Raw genomic sequence first — 17,705 nt, 5'->3', positions numbered from 1 at the left:
GTGTCGGTAGATTTACTGGCACGTAAAAGAACTCCTGCGGGATAAAATTCCGGCACCTCGGTGTCTCCGAAAACCGTAAAATTAGTTAGTGGGACGTAAAGCAAGTAGCATTATTATTATCGAACGTACCAAGTTGGGGTTAGAAGGCAAGCGCCTCAACCGTCTGAGCCACTCAGCCGGGCCACTCCCTTCTTGGCCCGTGTCTTTTTTGTCCGATACCTTCATTTTTAGAAATGTTGGATCCTTTCCATCTTTACCTCTGATTTGCGTAAATAGATGATGGTTGCCCAATTGTACATCTTCTTAAAACAATAATCACCAACACCATCACCTTTAACTGATTGAAAATTCTACAGCTTTTGAATGATACGGCTCTCTAGAAGAAGAAAGGCTTAAAATACTGATGTCGAGTGAACATTGTGGATAGCAGAGCTACACAGTCGAATAATCGAGAGCCATGCCCATGGGCGCCCATAGGATAGTTTGTAGGGGGGGGGGGGTAGACCTGGGGGTATGTAGTATTTTTAATATTTTGGAAGATGAATGTCGACTTGTATTCCACAGTAGAACACAACACACGGTATCCCCTACCACTTCTACGTAATACCGATTTTAAAACCCTTTACTTGAAAGAAAAACAGCTGACTATATTAGATTTTTCCTTTCCCTGAGAGCTAGGGGGGAGGAGGGGGGCGACCCCACCTTGCCCCCGGGTATGGGCGCCCATGGCCATGCCGAGAAATGAACATAAAACAAATACACCGTTGGTTTCAGCCAGTGTCACCGTAGCATGCTTGCTTTGGCGCGCTCATGTCAGCTCGAAGGTCTGTATTCATACCCCTCCCCTGGCGTTGATTTATTTATTTAGACCGATTTATTTATTTATTTATTTATTTATTTATTTATTTATTTATTTTATTTATTTATGTATTTATGTATTTATGTGTTTATTTATTTATCTATTTATTCATTCATTTAATTCATTATTAGATATAGCGTATGGAGGGCCATTTTACACTAATAATAATTTTAAAATAGTGTAAAAGACAACAATCGGTATAAACAACAATATTAAGTATCGGTATCAACCACAGAACACCAGGGTATTAACAGTAAATTATTAACAATGACAATGTAACAACAATGGTAACGATAACTGACAATGGTCGGTTACGGAGTAAGGAAGAAGAAAGGTCGTGGGTTGGATTGACGGAAGAAAATATACTTCAATGAAATCTTTTAATTTTGTGTTTGAAGGATGCGAAAGGTGTGAATGTGTCCACATCGGGTAGTGAGTTATCACGGATTGGGAGACGCTGGAAGATAGTTAGTTGTTGTAAGGTCAGGCGCGAATGGGACACATGATTAAAATGCCGGTTGCGTGTTGGCCGCGTGCGCGCGCGCGCGCGCGTGTGTGTGTGTGTGTGTGTGTGTGTGTAGAGAAGTACGTCGGAAGAGTAGTACATTTCGTATTGCAATTGATTATTTTATGAAGGTAACATACATCGAAAAACTGTAAACGGCTTCTCAGGTCAAGTATACCCAGGTTGTTCAAAATGTCAGATTTAGTTTTGTTCTTAAAAACAGGATTGCGAGTCTTAAGATTGAAGGGCGCCTCTGTGATCAGCTGCCACCCCCGGAGGCCGGGGTTCGATTCCCGGCTCTACCACGAAATTTAAAAAGTGGTACGAGGGCTGGAACGGGGTCCGCTCAGCCTCGGGAGGTCAACTGAGTAGAGGTGGGTTCGATTCCCACCTCAGCCGTCCTGGAAGTGGTTTTCCGTGGTTTCCCCCACTTCTCCTCCAGGCAAATGCCTGGATGGCACCTAACTTAAGGCCACGGGCGCTTCCTTCCCTCTTCCTTGTCTATCTCTTTCAATCTTCCTATCCCTCTGCAAGGTCCCTGTTCAGCATAGCAGGTGAGGCCGCCTGGGCGAGGTGCTGGTCATTGTCCCCAGTTGTATCTCCCGACCGAATGTGTCACGCTCCAGGACACTGTAAAGGTGGGATCCCTCGCTGTGTCCGGGAAAAAATCAGCCCTGGGAGGTAAGGAGATTAAGAACAATGAAGGCGAAAAGGTTTAAAATACTATTTAGTTGAGATATGTTTGTGATAGCAGCTGAGGACCAAACAGGGGAACAAAAGTCAATAATAGGGAGAACATAGGAGACAAGGTTTAATTTTAAGGCGTTGAAATGAAATGGCGTATGGCTTTCAGTACTGGGAGTGACCGAGGACATGTTCGGCTGGCCAGGTGCAGGTCTTTCGATTTGACTCCCGTAGACGACCTGCGCGTCGTGATGAAGATGAAATTATGATGAAGACGACACATACACCCAGACCCCGTGCCAGCGAAATTAACGAATGGTGGATAAAATTTTCGACCCTGCCTGGAATCGAAACCGGGATCCAAGTGACCAAACGCCGGTACGCTAACCATTCAGCCATGGAGCCGGACGTTAAGGCGTTAATATTATTAAATTCATTCAACCTGTAAATAATGCCTAGGGTACGCATAGCACGGGATTTTATTGACTCAATATGAGCAGAGAAGGTCACTGGTGCGCTCACGCCGATCGTAAGTCACCTCGCGCAAAGCTCTTTTGAATTTCCCCTTCAGCAGCTGATAAAATGACAGTAGTACGATATATCGAATTATTCCTTTCAAATTATTTATCAGCTTAACCAACCCTCTGACGTTGTGTCCGACCACCCTGTATATGACTTTTAGGTTCCATTCCGTACAACAGAAATCTTAATCTCTCAGGTATGTGAATCCTTTTCGATGGCTTTCTTTTAAAACCTCGTATGTCCAAATGTTCTTCCTACCTATTATATCCCTTAATACTGGCCACGCCTCCCGGTCATATATTTGAATGCAGTCCATCAGAATAATTTTCGCTGTGTTCATTTTCCTTTGCAGATATCTAAAGGAAAATGGACCTTAACGTACCATATTGTAGGGATGTTGATTGCATGGCAAATTTACACTCTCCTACAGTATAATGCATTTAAGGTTCATTTTCCTTTACAAATAGGCAGAGGAAAATGACCATAACGAAAATGATTCTTTTGGACTGCATATAAATATGGGCCTGGGAGGCGTGACCAGTCTTAAGGAATATAATGGATAGGAAGAGTATTCGGACTTACGAGGTTTTTAAAGAAAGCCATTGTTTTGTAAGTTACGTGATAATACTATAACCTAGATTATATTCTATTGGAAAAAAGAATCTGAGTCACTGCAGCGTCACTACCAAGACATTCAATTTTGCCATTTCACAGTCAAAGTAACTTTCCCTCTTTGTTAGACACAAAGCCTGGCATACCTCACATGCAGCGTACCGAGTAGAAATAGCAGATTCCTTTACACGTCAGCGGAAAATAACAGAGTACCCTGACCTGTGGCACGCGCAATATGAACCTTTATGAAATAAGAGCTGAGGGGATAAGATTCACACCCGTGTGAACACAAGCTTGTTACGAGCACAGCTGGATATTGAAATACGATTGTATGTAGCCCATTAAGATGAAAGAGACTTTGAACGGGCGAAGATTTGTTTCTTTGTTACTGGGAAACATGAGTCAATTTAAATAGGTAAGTGGCTTAGTTACTTTCTTTGTGAGTTTGTCATGAATTATCGAAAATATTAAAGGAACAGAATCACTCAAACAAGGGTAAAATAAAAAAAAACAAAGGAATAAAGCCGAATGTACTCCTAATATTTCAAGAGGGCCGGGCAGACTTGCTCAGATGGTTGAGACGCTAACCTTCTGACCCCAACTTGGTAATCCTGCGGGACAAATTTTCAGCACCTCGGTGTTTCCAAAGACCGTCAGAAGTAGTTAGTGGGTCGTAAAACCATTATTATTATTATTATTATTATTATTATTATTATTATTATTATTATTATTATTATTATTATTATTATTATTATTATTACAAGAGACAAGGAAGAGAAGAAGGAAATCGTTCATGTTTGTATGTTGGGTATTCAGCCCGAAGGCTGGTTTGAGCCTCTGCAGCTCCGCCAACAGCTGTCATAAATAGCCTAGGCGTCACTGAAGAGGCATACTAGGGAAATGAGGAGTGAGGTAGTTTCCCGTTGCTTTCCTCACCGAGCCAGCAGTTGCTATTACATATCAGTCTGCCAAGCCCACTGAAATGCATGCACCAACTGACCCTATGAGCGATAGTTTCACACCATTCATAACAGGGACTGGCTGCATAAGGAATGGTATTACTAGCATCACTCATACCTCAGTCACTTTCATATCGTCAAAGCCAAGGATGAGACTGAGACAGGTCAATGAAAGTAACAAATATGATATAGCCCATACCAGAAGACATAGCGCACTGTAAACACTGCATCTCGCCAGCAAAGGCATATCGTTCATGTACGAAGCGTAAAATCAAGAATACAAGAATAATGGCCCAGAGTGTTGATCTTGACTTTTAGTTGAAACAATAATAATAATAAAACAACAAATCTATGTCATATTCTGTCTATGAAGAGCCTAAACGACTGCTGCCCAGCCAGATATTCTACACGCGGAGTTTCTTTTCGCCATCAGACTGGATTCGTTGACTTTCGTATCAGGCAGCTCGTCAGTTAATGTCACAAAGTTGGCTGGACCTCATTCCGAACCTCATATGAAGATTACAATCCCTGGATCTGCCTGGAGTCGAATCTGGGGCCTCTGGATAAAAGTACAGGCACGCTACCCCTACACTACTGGGCTGCCAATAATAAGATTCTTATTTCTCTGTCACTTTCCTTACGCACTTGTGGCAATACGAGAGAGCACTAAGCCACACATTGGACTTAAAAAAATATATTTTAATAACAAATACTCGTACATTGCAATTACGTGATATCCCAACAACGATGCTTAGGCCTACCTACAGTGATATCCAAACCAAACCAAACCCCATGGTACTACAGCCCTTGAAGGGCCTTGGCCTACCAAGCTTCCGCTGCTCAGCCCGAAGGCCTGCAGATTACGAGGTGTCGTGTGGTCAGCACGAGGAATCCTCTCGGACGTTATTCTTGGCTTTCTAAACCGGGGCCGCTATCTCACCGTCAGATAGCTCCTAAATTCTAATCACGTAGGCTGAGTGGACCTCGAACCAGCCCTCAGGTACAGGTAAAAATCCCTGCCTGCCCGGGAATCGAACCCGGGGCCTCCGGGTAAGAGGCAGGCACGCTACCCCTACACCACGGGGCCGGCACAGTGATATGGCAGTGAAATTAAATTAAAACGTAAACACAAACAAACAATTACATGTAAACAAAATATTAGAAGAAATTATATCGAAATAAATTTAATCATCATAAATGAAAGAGAATAAATAATGAAACATTAAATAAAGAAGCAAAAAAATACATGACAAATAAAAAATAGGTACTCGTAATAAACTAAAGTGATTAAAAATTTATACACAATGCCTAAGTAATGTAAAATAATTACAATGTACTTAATCATAAATTCACTCAAAATTTATAAATTACAACTCACAGTATACTGTTACGAGTAGTGTGGCGTTATAATTATACGTATTATTATCACGTATACATTCGCATATACGTATACATTTATAACGTATACATAATAATTTAAAATAAATATAAATTTAAAACAATTTAAATATTTCCAGTACGTTTACATTTACAGCAGGATGAGCTTACTGCTAGCTCCAAACTAGTACGAAACACCTCCCTTTCCTTCCTGTTTAAGGCTACTCTTAACACTAAAGGTTTCGAGCGACATTAGACAAGGAACATGCTTGTTAAGTTGGTCCTCATTAAAGTACAGCCCAAGTATTTGCCTAGTGTGAACTTGTTGGTAATATCTGAAGCCACCTCTTTTCAGTTTCCACTCAGTTTATTTTTTAACTGTTAAGTTTTTCAGTCTGCCGAAACTAATTTTGAGTAATGCATTCATAAACTACCTGAAAAGGAACAACGTGTAGTAATATACAAAAAGAAATAACTTAAGTAAAATAGAATGGCGTGTTTCGTTCTCGAAAGAACATCATCAGATTCTATCAAATCTCACTGAAATATTTATAAATTTCTGCCTGGGAGACTGATTACCTGGGATCGAGTAGGGGTATTTCAGTCGCTTTGATAAAGAATACTGCAATGTATTCGAAACGTCGGCAAACTGTACGTGATGTGCAGACAACTACAGCACGGTTCAACCCGGAAATTAAATTAAATAAATGTATATTAAACATTTGTTTGGATGGAGATACAAGAGGACTTCATTAAGATAAGTTACAGATTTCACGTTCATGAGTATTTAAAAAGCAATAAACACAAATGTTTATACATTTTAAAATATTTGAGTGTGGTTTGATAGAATCTGATGATGTTCTTTCGAGAACGAAACATGCCATTCTATTGTAATTAAGTTTGTGTTTTTCTATTATAATACTGTTACCATATATTTTTATTTTTTCGTGTAGTTTATACGTTTATTACACAAAATTAGTTTCGTCAGACTAAAAATCTAACAGTTAAAACATTAGTGTGAAAATTACAAACACAGAAATTCATTTTCAGAACTAGCGATTTTTCGAAATTGCATCACAAAGAATAAGTCACTTAAGATGTGGGCGAACCTTTTTCTTGTTGTTACAAACCAAAGAAAACAGTAATTTCGTTATTGATTGGAAATGTGTTGAGTTTGAAACTGTAATTCTGATAAAATATTTTATGCTCTAGAATTCTTGCTCATCTTGCTAATGCTCTTTGACCTAAACCAAAGTGGAAGATTTCAATGTTTCCTTTGATTCTGTATACCTAGTAGCAGGGTACCTTTCCGGACATGTGTACCCTGTACAGTCTCTGGAATACTGTAGTGAAAATTTCTGTACGCTCTGTATATTTAAGACAAAGAGATGAGTAGCTACATGATTTTATATCGTCGCTTCACCGGTAAAACGTTGTATTCCACAAAGCTCTTCCTATCGATTATTCGCCTTAATACTGGTCACGCCTCCCAGCCACGTATGGATATGCAGTCCATCAGAACAAATTTTGTTGTGTTCATTTTCCTATGCCCATGTGTAAAGAAAAATTAACCTTACTGTACCGTACTGTAGGAATGTATGTTTGCATTACGTATTTACGCACTCCTAGTGTATAATGTATGTAAGGTTCATTTTCGTTTACTCGTCGGCATAGGAAAACGAACACAACGGACATTGTTCTGATGGACTGCGTATCCATGTGTGGCTGGGAGGCGTGACCAGTCTAAAGGAGAATAATGGATAGGAAGAGCTTTGTGGAGTACAACGTTTTACCGGTGAAGCAACGATATACAAGCATAGTGTGAGGGAACTTAATTCTTCTTTTACTTGTCATTTGGCTTCCGGTACCTTGAAGAGCCCATGTCCGAGATCCTGATCCTGCGGTCTGTTAGGAACGTTTACAGGAAACTGGCGACTAACAAATTGTATTATTCTTATTCTTATTCTTATTATTATTTTCTTTCTCCCTTAGGGTCTTCTAGGACCACGAGACAATTTCAATGCTTTATTCTTTGTTCTTCCTAATTCATCCTCCTATACTCCTTGGGGCCGATGACCTTAGATGTTAGGCCCCTTTAAACAACAAACATCATCATCATCACCATCAACCTATACTCCTTCATCTGCTCGCTATGCCTCATTTTCCTCTCCTCGTACCATTTTGAGCCTGTTTTATTTCCTTCCCTACCTTGGAATCCTTTAATTGTTAACACTTTCTTTCCAAACGCTCTCTCTGTTTCTTCTTCTTCCCTTATGCTGTTTATTTCTAAATCTTTCTTGATTTCATGAATCCAGGTTGTTGTTGATTTCTTGTTCCAAAGATATTTGAAGATCTATTTGGTTAACCTGTTGTCATCAATTCTGTATAAATGTCCAACAAACATCAATCGCCTCTTCCGCATTGTATCTGTTATGTTTTCTATGTTCTGTTATATCTCATAATTACTTCTTGATTATTATTACAGTATGGCATCATTCGTGGTAGAAGGTTATAGTGTATCGGTCACGTAGAGCGGATGCTTCAAGATGGACCGGTGAAGAGATGATGGGAAGGAACATTGGACAAGAGGAGACTCTGCTAAGACTAGAAGAAATTGACGTAACCAGCTGATAGATCTGTTGGCTGGTCGGGGTAATTGGTGTTTGGCGCTTCCTGGTGCAAGAGAAAAGCAGATGGCGAGCTGAAATGAGTGCATCAGAAGTCACTCTGACTGATCGTGCAAAAGAAATGTACTACTACTTATTTTGCTTCTTTTTTCTGTTTCTTCCCATATGACTATATGATATATGACAGCTGTCTTCTGTAATATCTAATGAGTTGATATATAGTTGGTGCAAATCTGCCTGTGGTTTCTTGGTAAGACTCTGGTTGATTAGATCTCAGTTACAATAACAGTAACTGCTTTTTTTCCAGAGGCGATTGATTTTTGCTGCCAGGTCTATGCATTTGTTGGATTTTTCTTCGAATTGACTTCTCATGTTATGTAAGTTTGGCATAGCAATGCGAAAGATCTATATGTTCTTACGCACTTTTTCTGACAGTGGGATCAGATTTGTTAGCAGTTATTGTCCTGTTAATGTGGAAAAAGGAATTCCAATTTCATAACTTACATTTTCAGTTATAACAATTGCCTGAAGTAGAGTATGGGTCTGCATCTATTGCTAGTTTACACTGCTTATGCAATTCTTCTTCTTCTTCTTCTTAATTCTTTCTTTCTTAATCCGTTTAATCTCCAGGGTTGATTTTCCCTCGGACTCACCGACGAATCCCATCTCTACCGCCTCAAGGGTAGTGTCTTGGAGCGTGAGACTTTGGGTCGGGGATACAAGTGGGGAAGAGGACCAGTACATCGCCCAAGCAACCTCACCTCCTATGCTGAACAGGGGCCTTGTGGGGGATGGGAAGTATAGAAGAGATAGACAAGGAAAAGGGAAGGAAGCGGCTGTGGCCTTAAGTTAGGTACCATTCTGGCATTTGCCTGGATGAGAAGTGGTAAACCACAGAAAACCCTCACTTTAGCTCCCGAGGCTGAGTGGATCCCGTTCCAGCCCTCGTTCTACTTTTCAAATTTCGTGGCAGAGCCGGGAATCGAACTAGGGCTTCCGGGAGTGGCAGCTAATCGCATTGACCAGTACACCGCAGAGGTGGCTAGTGTTGTTATTCTTTCTTCTTTCTTTCTTTCTTTCTTCGTTATGCCCATTCATAGAGCGCGTTTGAACTTGTTAGTTGGTTTGATGGTTTGTGCCTTCTTATCCACCCAAAATCTCTTCATGAATGCACTGTGTTGCATCTTGCGTTCTGTCGACCACTTCCTACCAGTAGTCTTTTTTGGTTTCTCCCTAAATTTATGATTGGCTACTTTTATTCTAAAAGCTCCACGGTTTTCCATGATGTCGTCTGTGATATTTATTTCTTGGAGGTCCGCCTTAGTTTCTTCTAGCCATTTTATTTTGACCTTCTTTGAGTTGATTACTTTGAATAATCTTTTAGTTAGTCTGTCGCTGTTCATTCTGTAGATATGGCCATAGAAATTAAGGCGCCTATTCCGTACGGCATCAGTAAACCTGTCGGTGAAGGAGTAGAAGTCCGCTGTTCTCCTCTTAATCCACATTCCATTTTCTCTCGTAGGACCATAAATTTTCCTGAGAATTTTCCGCTCCTGCTTTTCAATTTCTGTAATTTTAGAGTGACCACCTAAGCATATGGTTTCTGAGGCATATAAAGCTTCGGGCAATACAACTGTCTTGTAGTGTCGTAATTTTGCATTACGCGATATGACTCTTTTGCTGTAGTAATTCCACGTCAGTCTGTATGCCTTATGTAGTTTGGTGTTCCTTTCTACATTGGCACTACTGTCTAATCCTGATGGTAGTATAATTTCTCCAATGTATTTGAAGGAGGGCACCTGTGAAATTGTGCCGTTTTCCATCTCTAGCGGAGTTCTTTTGCTATTTTGACGTAGATTTTCCATGTACTTATTATTATTATTATTATTATTATTATTATTATTATTATTATTATTATTATTATTGAAGGCGTGAATAGCAAAATAGTTTAGTCGTCGGATTTCGATCTGATCGATGATGGAGTAGAGCCATGTAAAGTATCTGGCCTTAAGAATTCTGACTAAATCCCAAACTGACCCACCAAAGAGACCGCAGGAAACTTTTCTCAGCATATAGAAAACTCAATGTCTCTCTGTATACTGTATACTGTATGTATGTAAGCATGCATTGGTGTCTACTTATAAATTGCGAGCCGCATAAAACGTTCTACAAAGAAGACCTGGGGGTTCAAATCTATCTTTAGAAGTTCGCACACAATACCAGTTTGCATGTTCTTTATCACTATGGACTCTCTAGGTATGTAAAGAACATTCGCGAGGCACGTGTTAACACTGCCTAAACCTAAACCAATAATATTCGAGAACGGCTGGTCATATCTTTACACGGTTTCGACTGTTGCCTAGCTGATCATCCAACAAAGATTTCCATACATTACGCATTGAATTGTGGTGAATGGAAGCCGAACAATTTATTTCTCAGCCTACGCTGCCGAAATCATTAGAGATATCCAAGAACTATGAAAATGAAAATCCACAGCCTGTTTCCAGTCATTCGACCGGGTCAGGAATGGAATGAATGAAGCCCCCATCTAGCAGCGAGGTTAGGAACTGTGCCGGCTGCCGAAGCCTGTCGCACTCCTCCGCGGCAATGATTAATGACTGACAGATGACATAAAATGATAGTGGAGACTGTTGCTGGAATGCAAGACGACAGGGAAAACCGGAGCACCCGGAGAAAAACCTGTCCGACTTCCGCTTTGTCCAGCACAAATCTCACATGGAGTGACTGGGATTTGAACCACGGAACCCAGCGGTAAGAGGACGGCACGCTGCCGCCTTAGCCACGGAGGCTTATCCAAGAACTATATGCATAAGAATAGGAAGCACAAGATGTTTCTATACATAAGTTGCGGAGACCTCATTCCTACACGTAAAAGTTCGACCATAATTTCGGTTAACAGCAGACGTCCTGTGGGAGGTAGGCCTACGGGAAGAGCATTCGATAACTCGAGAATCGCTGGGGAAACTTTTATACTGTTTTCGCTGTTGTCTAAAGGATCTCCCGAGAAAAGGTTTCTGTGTATAAAGTAGTTACGATTTGAATGAATATTGAATTTTCACGACCGCATTGTAATCGAAACCGACTTTCAATCTATTAGGTCGTGTTACGTACATTTAGTATGTTATGTTTAACGATTTCTGAGAAATATCTCGAAGAAAATGACGCCAGGTGGTAAATTGTTTCTGCTTACGCTGACTAACCCATTAAAGATAGATATTCACACACTATATGTATACAAACTGTAGAGCATAAAACTTTCTAAAAAAAAAAAAAAAAACAACAACCGTGGAATTATCTTCAAAAGTTTGACTACAATTACAGTGTTCAAGTCTGTTATTTGTTAACGGTATAAATTCTTCGCTAGATACGGGAAGCTTGAGAACCACTGGAGAGATTCTTATTTTTTTGCCGTTATTGTTATTGCCTAGGCCCTAGAATGGCCGTGCGGTTAGGGGTGCGCAGCTGTGAGCTTGCATCCGGGAGATAGTGGGTTCGATGCCCACTGTCGGCAGTCCTGAAGATTGTTTTCCGTGTTTTGCCATTTTTACACCAAGCAAATGCTGGCACTGTACCTTAATTAAGGCCACGGTCGCTTCCTTCCCACTCCTAGGCCTTTCCTATCCCATTGTGGCCGTAAGACCTGTCAGTATCGGTGCGACGTTAAGCCAATTGTAAAAAAAAAGCCCTAGAATATATTCCGGAGAAGTTTTCCACTTTAGATACTGAAATGCGACGAAAGAAAACCTATCAGAAACTGTGTCTGCGGAACAACTGGAAGAAATAGTGACATAAAAACACTTTCTCGGTTTACGTTGCCTGAACCATGCATGTGATACAAACTAGATGGGCAGGAATTGTAGAGCATAAAATGTTCTACAAATGCGTTCAACGAATCACCTGTATATCTTTAAAACTTTGTCCACCCTCATAGTTCTTAAGTTTCTTAACAGCAGATATCTGAGAGAGAACTAATTCAACAAGCCATGCGAAGTTCCTGCAGTAAATACCTATATCATCTCAATTTTGGTGGTTACATCCGTTTGTCAAGTAACAATATTGTTTGTAAGGATAATAACCTGGAGAAAGGCGACGAAATAGCAGGCCATGCGCCCCATGGCCCAACCCCATCTGGCACTAGTGGCCAGAGGTACGCTTACTGCACACACCAGCAGGTCCGCTGCGCACACGTGGAGCAGCAGCTTGTTGCGCAGGCGCGCACTTTGTTGCGTACACAGTGCTGCCAGCAGCGCCGCGTTGCCAACTAGTCCGACCGCTGCAACCAAACCTGAGCCGGCCACCAGAGCCAGCTGCGGGAGCGAGCTGGCGTTGGTCGAGTCGTTCATGACGTCACGTGGTGGCAACCACGCGACGCTCCTCCGCTCTCGGGTCGAAAAGTCATAGTTTCAGCCTGAAACACAAAAAGAACAGATCATCTTATCACCTTCAGAGCGTAACGTTAAATTCTATAGTTGATAGATACATAATACATTTTCATTATAGACTGTTACGCCTTTCAGCGATCAGTCTGCAAACCGCTGTAAATTCAGTTGCGGCCTTCAGAGTCCCCTATTTGCAAGTAGCACCTTGGCTTCGTTTATATTCACATCTCTTTCCATTAGATTATTACAAACTGAGTCTCTGCCATCGTCGCGTTTGTTTCCCTCTACTTCTCTTACCCACCATGACCAAGCCTATTCTTCTTCTAGGTAACTTAACCCCCTTCATTCATCTTACATGATCCCATCAAACGAGCCTGTTTGTTTATGTGTACGGCACCACCCACCGGGCCTGTATCTCCTCATTCCGAGTACACTCTTGCAGTTATGGTCTGTACCAGGCAAACCTTCTCAGCAGTTTCATGTCTGTTATTTCCAAATTGTGAATTAGTAGATCTGCTGATGCCATTCGACTTTTAGTCCTGTCGATATGGAAATTAACCTATATAAAACAGTTAGTCTGTAAGCTAACTTCTTTCTTGCGAAATGGCATTGATCATAAATACGAACTCACTGCTTTAGCTTTCTGCTCCTTCATTACATTCAGTGGCGGCGATAAGGACCCCGCAGACCCCGCGGGGCGGGGGAGGGGGAGGGGGAGGGCATGGCTTGAGACTGTTTGTTAATTCAGTAGCTGAAGAGTGATTTTATATATTGATAACATTGCATTATTTATATTATAGAGGGTTATTCCAAACTTAGGCCGTGGTAGTCCAGAGCTTAATTCATCAATAGGAGTATGGTAGTTATTTCTGAAAGAATGTGGGTTTTTCCAACCTGTTCCAATAACAACCATCCCTTGCTGCCACTCACAACAATCAACAAGTAATTGGCCAGTTCTGAGAACCCAGCAGTCAGCGAAGATGCGATAACAAGGATATCCTCCTTATTTAAACTCTAAATACTGAAGTTTCGAGCCTGTTTGTAACCCTCAGCAGTCCGTGTAGCTAAGTAGGTCTACCATGGACGGTTGAGTTGTAAATAGTAGTAATTTATTTCGTCCTAAGAACGAGATTATTTCTTAATATTGTGATGGTCAGCGTGTTTTGGTTACTATACCTGAAATATGCATTTCTTCTGTGTGTGTGTTCGTACCACATAAGTGTATTGTTTTAATTCCTTCAGATTTGAAAACTTTATTATTATTATTATTATTATTATTATTATTATTATTATTATTATTATTATCGTCGAGTCTTTGTTGTTCATCGTAATACACCTCTGGCTTACGAAACAAACTTGTAACTTTCCTTATCAGGAACGAGGAGTCCATTTTCAATTGTTGCGGGGGGCCCCCGAGCTTCTTAGCGCCGCTACTGATTACATTTTACTTACTATATTACCACTCTGGGAGAATACAGATATAACTAGCTGAAATGATCCACTTGTTCCAGTTCTGTATTCCCGACCTGACATTCAGCCCTCTTACAATTCATATTGTACTCGCTGGAGCTATTCTTTCACACCATACTGCCAAGGAGAGCAGTCATTGGTCAAATTCAAACTGCTTACTACATTTCAACTCAAATTAAATCCTGCTTGCAGTTTTCCTGTACACTTTTCAGTAAATGAGTTATAATCATCATAAAAAATTAAAGCAATTTCTTAATAGTGCTGATGGCTTGATACCATTTGTTGAATTAAAACACAGTCTGTATCAGCAAACTTTATCAAAATCATTTAGACCAGAACCGGATTCCAGAAACTGTGTTCCAACTTCAGATGATCTAATAAAAATGTACATAGTTTCTTCGGAATATCTATACTTCAAGCACCAAGAAGTCTACGTGTTCACTATGGCGTCACAGTGTAAAATACATGTCCTTCCATGGGATATTTTAGTATGGATTGGCACGTCTGTTTTGTTCAACACTGGCTTATGTAAATTTTAGTATAATTTAAAAAAAATTGAATTGATCCACTTAAGATGGAACATAGTTTCCTAGGGCCAGTTCTAGACTAAATAATAATAATAATAATAATGTTATCGTTTTTACATCTCACTAACTGTTTTTAGGGTTTTCGGAGACGCCGAGGTGCTGGAATTTTAGCCCGCAGGAGTTCTCTTACATGCCAGTAAATATATCAACACGGGACTGACGTACTTGAGAACTTTCAAATACCACCGGACTGAGCCAGAATCGAACCTGCTAACTTGGGCTCAGAAAGCCAGCACCTTAACCGTCTGAGCAGCTCTGCCTGGCTGGACTAAATGATTTTGACGAAGTGTGCTAATATAGACTGTGTTTTTTCAATAGATTGTTTCAGTAAATGATCCAAATGCTGTATACTACGAACATAACTAAACTTGAACCAAGATCGCGTTTTTCCATTCGCAGAAGTAATTCAGGAGATTTCTAGATCATTCAGTTGTACACTTTCTGACAGAAAAGAGTGATATCCCCGAATACATGTACGAGCGACAGTCTTGCGAATAAAAAGTCATACTGTTCCCTACAAACTGCCTTTAAACGTTGCTTCTTTCTTTCCTAACATAACATAACTTCTTCTTCTTTATCGGGTTACCGCCCGAATCGTTGGCTGAATGGTCAGCGTACTGGCCTTCGGTTCAGAGAGTCCCGGGTTCGATTCCCAGCCGGGTCGGAGAGTTTAACCTTCATTGGTTAATTCCAATGGCTCGAGGGCTGGGTGTTTGTACTGTCCCACATCCCTGCAACTCACACACCACACATAACACTACCCTCCACCACAATAACACGCAGTTACCTACACATGGAAGATGCCGCCCACCCTCATCGGAGGGTCTGCCTTACAAGGGCTATACCCGGCTAGAAATAGCCACACGAAATTATTATTATCGGGTTACCCTCCAGGGTCGGTTTTTCCCTCGAACTCAGCGAGGGATCCCAGCTCTACCGCCGAGGGCAGTGTCCTGGAGCTTCAGACTTTGGGTCGGAGGATACAACTGGGAGGATGACCAGTACCTCGCCCAGGCGACCTCACTTGCCATGCTCAACAGGGGCCTTGAGGGGGGTGGGAATAGTGGAAGGGATAGACAAGGAAGAGGGAAGGAAGATCCCGTGGCCTTAAGTTAGGTACCATCCCGGCATTTGCTTGGAGGAGAAGTGGGAAACCACGGAAAACCACTTCCAGAATGGCTGAGGTGGGAATCGAACCCACCTCTACTCAGTTCACCTCCAGAGGTTGAGCGGACCCCGTTTCAGCCCTCGTACCACTTTTCACATTTCGTGGCAGAGCCGGGAAACGAACCCTGATCTCCGGGGGTGGCAGCTAATCACACTAACCACTACACCACAGAGGACACATAACAGAACTACGCAAGTTTAATAGCAAAACAAGTATAGGACAAACTTACGACATATTAAAGAATAAGACAAGAAATATTTTACTACAAAACATCTTAGTACAGGATGAGGTATAGTAAATAAAATTTGAAACTGAAATGATTCGTGTAAGTATAAAAAGAATCGGTAAATGTATAGTTGCTCAAAGAAAAGAATGAGCGCGTGTGCTTCTAACATTTAATTTTATTATCAAAGTATAGCTCACCTCTCCATGTACATAAAAGTTCTGCTGAAGCCCACAACAAACATTACATGTAAAACTTCAATTGTTTCTGGGGACAGTGTACCTACCATGCGGCCGAAGGCCTGCAGATTACGAGGTGTCGTGTGGTCAGCTCGACGGATCCTCTCGGCCGTTATTCTTGGCTCTCTAGACCGAGGCCGCCATTTCAACGTCAGATAGCTCCTGAATTGTGATCACGTAGGCTGAGTGGACCTCGAACCAGCCCTCAGATGCAGGTGAAAGTCCCTGACCTGGCCGGGAAGTCGAATCCGGGGCCTCCGGGTAAGAGGCAGGCACGCTTTCCTACACCGCGGGGCCGGTGCAAAATCGCTTAGCTAGATTACATTTTTAGTAAACTGGAAGGTGACACAAAAGTGATTCAATTATTCTCTCTTTCTTTCTTCGCTTCTCTCTTCTTCAGCTTTCCCTCCGTTTAAGAAAATTGATTTTTAATCAGCTTCCTCAATGTATCAGTGATAGAGCATCCGACTCTTGACCCCAAGTTCGTGGATTCGATCCTGGGGAGGTAGTTTCTTGCCCAGACATGTTCTCATGTTCAAGATATCTGGTGTCACCCAAGAAAATTAAAGTAAACCAAGCGAGTAGGCCATTCGAGTCAGTCAGGTCACCACCTTCTAACATAGATACACGGAGATGACGGATATCAATTCTGATCCTCCTGAGCCGGTACAGTTCCTATCTTTGCCTCTATATGGGGGCTCCATTCATTCCATTCCTAACCCGGTCAAATGATTGGAAACAGGCTGCGGTATTTCAGTACAGTACAGTTCCTAGTTCTTGCCCAGACTTGTGCGGATTTATCAAGAAATGCTGCTGAAATAATTATAGAGACACGCGACTCTTGCAAGGTTATTTACAAGTTGTAGACTACTTGGCCCCATTCCAACTTTTAATACGGTATTTTACCCGATATTTGTCTCCGGAATCATTGGCAGTAGTGTGAAGTACGGTGAAGCTGAACCAAATCGAGACAGAATGAGGAATAATTTCGAATGGATAGTACAATATAGTTGTAGCCTCCGTGGCTCAGGCGGCAGAGCGCCTATCACTCACCTCTGGGTTCCGTTGTTCAAATCCCGGTCACTCGATTTGGGATTTGTGCTGGAAAAAGCCGAGGCGGGACAGGTTTTTCTTCGGGTACTACGATTTTCCACGTCATCCTTCATTCTAGCAACATCCTCCAATATCATTTCATTTCATCTGTCAGTCTTTATTCATTGCCTCAGAGAAGTGCGACAGGCTTCGGCAGCCGGCACAGTTCCTATCCTCACCGCTATATGGGGGCTTCATTCATTCCATTCCTAACCCGGTCAAATGTCTGGAAACAGGCTGTGGTATTTCATTTATTTCAGTACGGTACAGTTCCTAGTTCCTTGCCCAGACTATCTAAACTTGCAATTTCTACAACTTTTGTTACATAAAATGTATCAGTAAACCTAACATTAACAGAGATACTGAAGAATAAATGTTTTG

The 17,705-nt window shown here is 41.4% G+C and overlaps 1 protein-coding gene across 1 annotated transcript in view; it reads right to left on the bottom strand.

The window, feature by feature from the left end:
* The window catches only part of LOC136859432 (uncharacterized), a 51,105-nt gene extending 38,596 nt beyond the window's left edge, over positions 1–12,509 (bottom strand). The window contains exon 1 of the mRNA XM_068225506.1: positions 12,243–12,509. Within this exon, the coding sequence (XP_068081607.1) occupies positions 12,243–12,509 (267 nt within the window). The remainder of the gene's footprint in view (positions 1–12,242) is intronic.
* Positions 12,510–17,705: the final 5,196 nt, after the last annotated feature.

Source organism: Anabrus simplex, chromosome 1 (assembly GCF_040414725.1).
Source record: "Anabrus simplex isolate iqAnaSimp1 chromosome 1, ASM4041472v1, whole genome shotgun sequence".
NCBI lineage: Eukaryota > Metazoa > Arthropoda > Insecta > Orthoptera > Tettigoniidae > Anabrus > Anabrus simplex.
This window is presented reverse-complemented; position numbering and strand designations above follow the sequence as displayed.